We start from the raw sequence: 11,054 nt of genomic DNA on the forward strand, positions 1-11,054 counted from the left end.
CATTCGGCCTCACAGGTTCTCGGCCATTCGGCCTCACAGGTTCTCGGCCATTCGGCCTCACAGATTCTCGGCCATTCGGCCTCACAGGTTCTCGGTCATTTGACCTTACACGTACTTGGCCATTCGGCCTTACAGGTGTTTTGCCTTTCGGCCTTACAGGTACTCAACCATTCAGCCTCACAAGCATTCAGCCATTCGGCTTTACAGGTACTCGGTCATTCGGCCTCGCAGGTTCTCAGTCATTCGACCTCACAGGTGCTCGGCCTTTAGGCCTTACAGGTACTCGACCATTCAGCCTAACAGACATTCAGTCATTCGGCTTTATAGGTAATTGACCATTCGGCTTCACAGGTGCTCGGCCTTTCGGCCTTACAAGTACTTGGCCATTCGGCCCCACAGGCACTCAGCCATTCAACTTTATAGGTACTCGACCATTCGGCCTCATAGGTGCTCGGCTATTCGGCCTCACAGGTTCTTGGTCATTCGACCTCACAAGTGCTCGGCCATTCGGCCCCACAGGTTCTCGGCTATTCGACCTCACAGGTTCTCGGTCATCCGACCTCACAGGTGCTTGGCCATTCGGCCTCACAGGTGCTCGACCTTTTGGCCTTACAGGTACTTGACCATTCGGCCTCACGGGCATTCGGCCATTCGACTTTATAGGTACTCGGCCATTCGGCCTCACAAGTGCTCGGTCATTCGGCCTCACAGGTGCTCGGTCATTCGGCCTCACAGGTTCTCGGTCATTCGACCTCACAGGTGCTCGGCCATTCGGCCCCACAGGTTCTCGGTCATTCGACCTCACAAGTGCTCGGCCATTCGGCCTCACAGGTGCTCGACTTTCGGTCTCACAAGTATTCAATTGTTCGACCCCATATGTATTCGGCCAGTTGGCCCTACAGGGCATAAGATAGTCCCCTATGGACTATAAATCAAAGACAGTCCCCCATGGTTTATAAATCAAAGACAGTCCCCCATGGACTATAAATCAAAGACAGTCCCCCATGGACTATAAATCAAAGACAGTCCCCCATGGACTATAAATCAAAGACAGTCCCTCATGGACTATAAATCAAAGACAGTCCCCCAAGGACTATCATCCTAACGATAAAGGCATTCCCCCGATGAACGCTCACTCACAAGCATTCGGTCATTCGGCATCACAAGTATATGGCTATTCGGCCTCCCAAGTATTCAACCGTTTAGTCTTACAGAATCTTGGCCATTCGGCCTCCAAGGTATCTCTCTCGCCGTTCGATTTAGAGATGAGCAACGCCTAAAAGCACGCTCCCTAGTACAATAGATACAATCTCCCTCAAACTTATAAGTCCTATAGTTAATCATGGCTAAAGTCAAACGATTAACTCAAACTTGGGGGGCATACGTATGGTATAGAATATCTGAATGAATATCTAATTAAAGATATTTAGCAACTAACCATATTTTTTAGGTAAGTTTGTTTATATTTTACTCTGTTTATATTTTATTGGGCTTATGTCAATTTAAGATCAAAAGGACAACTTATAAATAGAGAGTCAAGGCCACAAGTCAGGTACATTCTACTCACACTCCACTACTCTGAAAATACTCTACAGTGATAACAAAATCACTAAATATTCAGTCAAGAGCCGAGACTCTTCAATACACGCTTGACTTGGGCGTCAGAGTGCCTTTTGTAGGTACCTCCCCCTCTCCACAGGGAAGGCGACCCAGCGGTCAAAGTTTGAAGATCACCGAACGACCAGGATTACAGGCGATTGAGCAGCCTAGGAGGAAAGAAGACAAGCAAAGAACCCAATTCAAGCATCGAAAAGCGGTAAATTCATGACAAAACAGGTTAATCTCTCAGTCCTTTAAATCTACATCGAACACTTTATATAAATATCCATTGATTTGAACCTTTTATATACCAATTGATTCATGGAATGAAATCACCATTTTTCCTAAATATTTCACAAAGGGTGTTTCATCCTACACCTCCAACACTTTCATCCAGCACCTCTAATTTCCTAAAATGCCCTTAATTAATGAGGTGATTATCTAGTAATTATTTGCTTATGGCCAAATTTTGTGTAACATTGAAAGCCTCCACTCCCATTTCCCCTATCAGCGCACCCCCTGCACCCCATTTCCCTGCACCTGATTTCCCTACACCCCGTTCCATTTCCTTTATTTTCATTAAGTGTATTTCAATGTGCAGTGAGGAGATGGTCTTTAAGTTTTTACTTTTCTATTTTGGTGTCAAATCTTCTTCTTCTCTTGTATATTTGGCATTTCAGTAGGTTAGATCAAAGTGGGAAGATTATATAAGATGGAAGGACCGAACAGAAAGGAGTGAAGAGACAAAAGGGCATAACTCATCATCTTTCTCTCCGCTTTACAACTTATATACAGTGAGTGATACAAGATAGACAACAAAACAAGGTTGTTGAGAATTGGAGGTGGTGGCAGGCTTGGCGTTTGGAGGTAGTGAAAAAAAATACAAGTATATACATCGGATATGAAAATCCGAAAGGGGAGACTCAGATCTGGATACCCGATGCAGTTTTTGTCGGATGTCGATAGTCGATAGGAAAAACTTATTTTTCGGATGTCGACCGTCGATGGGAATTTTCTTTTTGTCGCATGCTGTGTATATATTTTTAAAATTATACTTCGCACCTCCAGATCCGATGGTGTTGTGTATTGTTTCGCTTTTCAATTTTTGTGTATTTTTTTTGCAGTGTGTTTTAAACTTTGGGTTGATGGCTGAGCATAGCAGAACTTGTGAGAAGATAAGAAAAGAGAAGAGAGAATTGTACAACCAAAGACCAAACCAACCCATTACAACCCACACCAAGTGTTTGAAACTTTTCTTTTCTCTCTACAATTTGTAGAGAACCTAAGCCCGTAACTCTTAACTCATACACTATGCATTCATGCTTCTCTTCTTCATCATGTTTACGTTTATGTTATAATTGCAATTTGTAATTATATTAATCCACACCTCTACACATCTCTTTCAATACATGAGATAATAATTGATAATAGATAAATATGAATGATTTTGGTGGATAGCTAATCATCGACATGAGACTTTTGTATAGTTAAAAAGAGTTTCTCTTTTAGCAGTCAAACCAATATGACTCATTTGGTGGAATGCATCAATTGTTGTAAATTTTTAATTTATATTCAATCTGTATAGATAAAAAAAGGAACTTCACTCTTCATTATGACTAAAGTTAAATCAGAAGCTTATTTACTTCCATGGTGCTGTGCAAGAGAAAGGAGAGCAAATGGCGTTACTGTGTGTGAGAAAGGAAAGCAAATGTAAGTAATGGTCTGAGAGAGAGTGAGCAAATGACACCTGACACACAAATCTTAAAACATATTTTAATTAGGAGACAAATAAAAATTTTAGCAAAGTTTGAAAATACAGAATGAAAGGGTTAGAGGGATAGGGTGAAACACCCTTTCACAAATCACCTATATGAAGTTTAACATAATTGAAACATTTGTTTATATGTATGTAATTTAATAGTTCAATAGTAGCTATATATGTAAAGTGTAAAATATCTCCAACGATTTTATTACCCCGTGAAACAATTGTTCAATATTTATGCAAAAGAAAATCATCAAATTCTTTTGGGATAAATTTAAAAAGTATTATGTGCTACATGTACATAGATAAAAGACGAGAAATATGTAGCAAATACAAGTGTTGTAATGGTATGGTTTTCATTTTCAGTTGCAACTATTACATATAATGGAGTTTAAAAAATAAAGTATTTTGACTTTGTCTATCTCTTTCTATTGGCTGGGAAACAAATTAGAAAACTATGAGAAAGAAACAAGCAGAAGGTAACAGTAAAACAATAATGGTACAGAACGTATATATAGGGTTTGACCCACGAGGCTATTTTACTGGTTAAAACCATTGATGAACAAGAACTCCACTCTGTCTAAGAGAAGTGAAGAGCTGCAAGCACTGATCATAAGTTCTTTGATACTTGGGACTCCTCTGTCCTGGGCAACACCTCTGCCACCTATTGTAATGACACTCAAGAAAAATCTCATCCACCAAACATATGGCCCCAGTTTCAAACAACCTGGGAATCAAGTCAAACTCCGTACCCTCCACATCTATCTTCATCACAACAAAATCGTTCTTCGAAAACGTGTTCTTTAACCATTCAGCAAAATCAAACCCGGGAATTCTCTCAACCTCACCACCATTAAAACCACTTGAAGACTGCAATGGTTGAATCCTCCCCATGCCCCTGCCCTTACCCTGAACCTTCTCCCTAGGGCCATGGTTAATCTCAAATACCAAACTTTCATTCCTAACCCATGCAGCATATGGCAACAGAGTAACCCCTTTTTTCAAACCATACTCCTGATGAAACGTTTTGTCAGCCTCAATGGCATACACATGAAAGGTCTTGTTCTGTTTTGGGTACTGTTTCCTAAACCAACTCCCAATACTAGAACCATAGCTTCTAGCTCCAACATCAACGTAAACATACCTGTCCTTAAAGCTTATATTGACCATTGAAGAAAGGTACCTTATGTTCTTCACGTTTCTCTTCAGAGTGATCCATGGCTTCAGTGGCTCCTCTTCTATTAAAGCCTCAGCGTTTCTAACCAATGTTTTCTTGTACTCGGGAACAGAGCATTTTCCATTAGAGTTGGAATTGGAATCGGAACTAATTACATAACGTTCTTTCTTCACAACGAGTTCTCTTACGCAAGACATCGATGAATCAAACCCTATAACGTCCTTTATTTTCACCACATTACAACAAAAATTTAACAAATCAACGAATGAATTAAAACTATAAGTATCATTGGCCTTTACATGGAACACGGCAAACCCTTCGGGTTTGAGCGTCCGAGCAATTTCCGTCACGAACTCCGCCGGCCGCGGCGATCTCTCTAGTGCACCGTCACCAGCGAACACGAAGTCGAACGTGCCGTTCGCGAACGGAATCCGGCGAGCATCACCCGCCTTTACCAGCGACGGCGATGCCCTCTTCGAAATACCGATGGCGTCTGTCACGCCGATCTCGCGCAGCGCGAGGACGTCGCGCCCGGTCGGCGTCTCAAGGCATAGCGACTTCGCTGCCCGTGAGAGGAAGCCACCAGCGATGAGGTCCTGGAACACAGACGAGTAAAAGCGAACGCTGTTGATCCAATCCTTGCTGGCGTAGCGCTCGGGTGCCGCCGCGCCGACGGAGGCGGAGCGAACGGCGAGAGCGCCGGATCCGGGTCCCGCAATTGCGAGATTTAGCGACGAGGAGAAGAAGCAGAAGTCGCCGAGGGTGCAGGACTCTCCGGCGAGGGTGATGACGTAAGCAAACCTTACGATGACGATGAGAAGGCCGACGATGAGTAACCGTGTCAAAACATTTCTGAGTAAGCCCGGCTTCCCTGTGGCAGGCTCCATGGAAACAGATTGTACAGTTTTCTTGAAGAAAGTAATAATTAGGAGAAAAAAATGAATTAAATGAAAATGTGTTTTGAATATTTTTTCAATTTATCTGGAGTAGAAGCGAGGAGAGAAGATGAATTTGTGAGGGAAGGAATCAACAAAGAGAGAGGGATAAAACAGGAATTCATGGCTCGGGTTTGTTTGAGTTCTATAGAACAGTGATGAAGAAGAAAGAGAAGAAGTTTAGTACGATTTTGGGAACACTGATAAAAATAAGAAGAACGCCGTGTGGAGGTTAGTGGTGATGGGGACAACAGGTTGTTTCTACGCAGAAGGAGCTGGGCAGACAAAGGAAGAGTTGACATTGTCGTGGGCCCTTTTGTGATTTATTTATTATTTAGCTTTATTAAAAAAATAATATAGAATATAACATATATAATTATTGAGCAGTTTGTTATGAGTTTTATAATTTTTATTCCTAAAATGATGTGATGACCAATTGTGTGGTGTAAATTTCAGAATCCTGAATTGGGGACTTTGCTATGGAAAGCATTGAAAGTGCTTATTTCGCGTCACTATCTACAAGTACATCTTAATCTATAAGTATGTATATTATTGCTTGGTCAAAGAGTAATATTTCTTTATTTTATTTTTTTAAGCTGAAATGGCCCTTATTTTAAAATTTGGTGTTTATTATAATATTATATATCTCGCATGTGAATCTTCATTTACTGTCACCACTGTGTTCAGTGTTCCATCTTCTATGGCTGTCACGGCGATTTAAGCATTCAGCACATGGAATTTTCTCAAAAGGAGTTTAATTAAATTCATTAAAGAGAAGGTCGAAACTTCGTTTGTTAGCAATATAATCATAGTAGCACATTATTTTAAAATATTAAAATTGAAACAATTATGGGTTATAAAATATACAACAATTAATGTGATTAAAACTGTAATTTTATATTAAATTTGTGAATTAATTTCTCAATTAATACTATTAATAATTAGTACCTTATATTTATTTCCAAATATAGAGACACTTATGTCAACTAATAAACTATATGGTAATTTTTTTAGGAGAATATTATTCACCTAAATATGAATCTCAAGATTCGACATAAAAAAATATTGAAGTCAATTTGTTGAGAATGGTTAAAATTATTAAAATTATATTATACCTTTCTAGAAAGATAATAATAATATTCAGATGAGAAATTTTAGATGAATTCAAGATTTTAGAAAATCCTCTAAACTAATTAATAATTATCAGAAAATTTAGAAGTTAAATAACTAACGGTCAGTTTCACACATGTCTATGTGAGATGTTCACGTGAGTTAACTTTAAAGGAAAAGAAAAAAGTTATAAAATGAAAATAACTATCAATTAATATTGTATATTTTTCAGTAAAAATAAGAAAGGAAGACAATGGATAAAAACAAATAAGAAGAGATATCATAAGTGTTGGAAGTCTATTTATCGATGAATAATAAAGCAATAAGATATAAGTATTATTGTATGAGACACATTAAAACTAGTGGTGATAAAATGTTTTGATGATTGATGATATATTTAGACAATGAACATTTGAAAATTTTCATCGAATATTTTTTTAAGAGATAGAATAAAGTTTACATGTTGTTTTGATAGAGATTTTATGGGGTGAGACACTAATCTTTTCGATGTGTTCTCTTTGTTTTTGAACGTTTGGACAATTTGAGTCACCCGTCTTCCTTCAGCCTTGATCGCTCGGTTGTCTCTGGTCTGGATTTCTCGGTTGCGTTCAGTTTGGGCCGCTTAGTTGACTTCTTGACCAGGATGAGGAAAGTACCTGCAAAAGGCACTCTGACACTCAAGTTAGGAGCGGTTTTGGGAATTGTGTATCACAATTGTATGTTTGAGTTCTGATCGAACGTTAGCAGGATGTAGTGGAGTGTGAGTTGAGCGTACTTGGCTTTTGGCCCTGATCTTATATTTATAGACCACCTCATGGGCCCTGAACTAATGCAGATCTAATAAAATAAAAACAAACTTATCTTTAGATTCGGTTAGTTATTCATAAACAACATATCACATATCACAACATATCAAATATCTTTAACCAGATATCTTTGATTATTTTATCCTCCGCTAGATTATTGGCCCAACAATAAAATAAGTGCTGGCCCAATTGTGGCCAAATTGCGGTCTCTACTAGGTATAATACATGTGCTCCCCAAGTTTGAGTTAAGCGTTAGACTTTAGTCATGCTTAACTATAGGACTTATGAGTTTGAGGGAGACTGTTTTTAGTTGTTTCTTGTAGATGACCACACAACTGAATACATGTAACTGTTTCAGTTTAGGACGAGAGTGAGCATTCACGGAGAACATTCCCCACCGCTTGGTTCAGGACGATAGTGAGTCCGTATAGAGCCTCACCGTTCGGTTTAGGATGAGAGTGAGTCTATATAGAACCTCATCGCTCGGATTAGGACCAGGAGTTCTCGGAGAGCGTTCCCTAGGTTTTGTGGACGAGAGTGAGCATTCACGGAGAACGTTCCCTACCACTCGATTTAGGACGAGAGTCGGTCCATATAGAACCTCACCGCTCGATTTAGGACGAGAGTGAGTCCGTGTAGAACCTCACCGCTCGGTTTAGGACCAGGGGTTCTTGGAGAGCATTCCCTGCGTTTTGTGGGCGAGAGTGAGCGCTCATGGAGAATGTTCCCCACCGCTCGGTTTAGGACGATAGTGACTCCGTATAGAACTTTAGCGCTCAGTTTAGGACCAAGGGTTCTCGGAGAGCGTTCCATGGGTTTTGTGGATGAGAGTGAGCGTTCACAGAGAACGTTCCCCACCGCTCGATTTAGGACAGGAGTGAGTTCGTATAGAACCTCACCGCTCAGTTTAGGATGAAAGTGAGTTTCTACAGAACCTCACCACTCGGTTTAGGTTGCCACTTGGCCGAGTTTAGGATCCTGTCATCTACAATGAAGAAATACAACAACTCGAATTTGACAAGTGAGAAACCGATTACCTGTGAGGCTGAATAGTCGAATGGTTGAACAAAGGCGTTGAAGTGTTTTGATCCTGTTGGTGAGTTTTTTACCAGGTGATTCATGAGTCACAGGGGATGCTTCTATATGTTGTAAATTCGTAGAAGCTTGTTGAAGTTAATGGTTTTTTCTATTGGGATCAATATACTAGGGTGTGGTTGACATGATGATGTTGAGACAACGTCCTTATCTGGTTCCTTGGGGTTTCAGTAGGATGCCCCCCGGTCCCACGGTGGGCGCCAAAACGTTTCGGTAGAGATTTTATGGGACCGAGACACTAACTTTTCTGACGTGTTCTCCTTGCCTCTGAACGCTTGGATAGCTTTAGCCACTCGCCTTCCTTCAGCCTTGATCGTCGGTTACCTCTGGTCTAGACCACTCGGTTGCGTTCAGTCCGGGCCACTCAACTGACTTCTTGACTAGGAGGAGGGAGGTACCTGCAACAGGCATTTCGACGCTCATGTTTGGAGCGATTTTGGGAATTGTGTATCACAATTATATGTTTAAGTTCTGATCGAACGTTAGTAGGATGTAGTGGAGTGTGAGTTGAGCGTACCTGGCTTTTGGCCCTGATCTTATATTTATAGACCACCTCATGGCCCTGAACTAGTGCAAATCAAATAAAATAAAAACAAACTTACCTTTAGATTCAGTTAGTTATTCATAAACAACATATCAAATATCTTTAACCAGATATCTTTGATTATTTTATCCTCTGTTGGATCATTGGCCCAACAATAAAATAAGCGCTGGCCCAATTGTAGCCCAATTGCGGTCTCTACTAGGTATAATACACATGCAAATTAATTTATCTACATGCGATACAATTCATGTCATCATATATCATATATTAAAATTGACCACAAGTATGCTTCAATGATAAAAGTTGGCCAAGTATTTCATATGCATTTGAGAGAGTAACATTCTTCTTTCTTAATTGTATTTTTACTAGTAAAATTCTTAATGAATAAAACAAAGCCACCTCAAGAAATGAATCCTTCTTAAATTTCAATATTTGAGGGTGTTATTCTCTTGATTTTGTTGCCTCAAAGATTTTTGCAAATCCGATTACAAAAGAACCAACATGTCAAAATTCCACACAAAATTCAACCCCCCAAAAATTAAATAAAATCATGGCACAAAGAAACATTACAAAAAGATGGAAGTTCTCAATAAAATAAAATAAAATGAAACTTAACAAAAGTGTAGGTTTAGCCGAACATGAGCACAATCAAGTATAGAGGTAAGAGAAGAAGAATAAGTACCCTGCAAGGTATGAAACCCATGTATCTCTAAACACACTACCCCCATTAAGTCATGTGCCATCACAAAAAGACAAACTAAGTGCAAATTTTTGCCCTCAAAACCTCCTTCTCTCATTGCAAAACAAACAATAATATCTATCTTATAAAGGAAAATATTTTTGAATTGGTTCTAAGGAAAAAAAGAAACAAAAGGAAAAGGTTCTAAGGAAAAAAAAGAACAAAAAGTAATTTTTTTGAATTATTTAATTAAAAATGAAAAGGGAAATTATCTAGTAAAAGATTATGAATTAATACAAACAATTTAAATAAATCATCCAAATTTTATTTAAACTAGGGTATTTTATTGTGTTTATAGAAAATTTAGTATCTTCTGTTTCAGGAGTACGGTTGAGGATCATAATCAGACACTTCTTCATAGTTTTCCCCAAGTCACTTTATGTTGCCTTAGACATCTGTAGTTAAGTTCCTTTTTGATTCTTGATGTTTGAGCTCCAAATTGTGCATACAGGTGCCTGTTAAATACACTCTAATGCTTAAGTCAATATTTTAGCAGATCAATTATCATAGTAATGTCTTAAATTCACAATAAATGTAATTATCTACCTCCTTACCTTAGACTTGTATTTATAGTTTTGAGATGGGCTTATGATTAGCAGATTCATAATTATGGCCTAAGTTTAATAAGTACGACTTATTTTTAAGGTTGATTATAGGTTGTGCTTAAGTCTCCTTAGGATTTGTGGCCACTTGGTCATCCTATTCTCCTAGCTGTTCTCTTGGCCGATTGGCCGTAGTGTGTATGGTGTAAGGAGAATGCAATGGTGTAGGGTGTAAGGAGGGTGTAGGGTATATGGTGTATGATGTAAGAAAGGTGTAAAGTGTATGGTGTAAGAATGATGTATGATGAAAGGAAGGTGTTTAGTGTAAGTAGGGTGTAGGGTGTAAGGTATACGAAAGATGTACGGTTAAAGGATGATGTAAGGTGTAAGGGTACAATGTAGGGTGTAGGGTGTAAGGTGTAAGGTGTAGGGTGTAGGTTGTATAGCTTAGAGTGTATGATGTAATGTGTAGGGTGTGAGGTGTAATGAGGGTATATGGAGTAAGGAGGGTGTATAGTGTAATGTATAAGGTATATTGTGTAGGGTGTAAGGAGGATTTAGGGTGTAAGGAGGGAGTATGATGTTAGGAGGGTGGAGTGCGTATGATGTAGGGAGGGTTTAATGTATAAGGAAAGTGTAGGGTGATAAGAGAGTGTAGGGGGTAAGGTGCATAGTGTAGTATTTAAGGTGTAGGTGTAAAGAGAGTGTAATGATGGTGTAAGGAAGGTGTAAGGAAGGCTTAAGG

General features: G+C 39.3%; 1 protein-coding gene across 1 annotated transcript; it reads right to left on the reverse strand.

Annotated features, from left to right (window-relative positions):
- Window positions 1-3,633: 3,633 nt before the first annotated feature.
- Window positions 3,634-5,774, reverse strand: LOC106779633. The gene has a single exon (XM_014667787.2). It carries the CDS (start codon window positions 5,423-5,425, stop codon window positions 3,908-3,910), a length of 1,518 nt encoding a protein of 505 aa, XP_014523273.1. The 5' UTR covers window positions 5,426-5,774; the 3' UTR covers window positions 3,634-3,907.
- Between the last annotated feature and the right edge of the window lie 5,280 nt (window positions 5,775-11,054).

This window comes from Vigna radiata, unplaced genomic scaffold (assembly GCF_000741045.1).
Source record: "Vigna radiata var. radiata cultivar VC1973A unplaced genomic scaffold, Vradiata_ver6 scaffold_368, whole genome shotgun sequence".
Classification (NCBI taxonomy): Eukaryota; Viridiplantae; Streptophyta; class Magnoliopsida; order Fabales; family Fabaceae; genus Vigna; species Vigna radiata.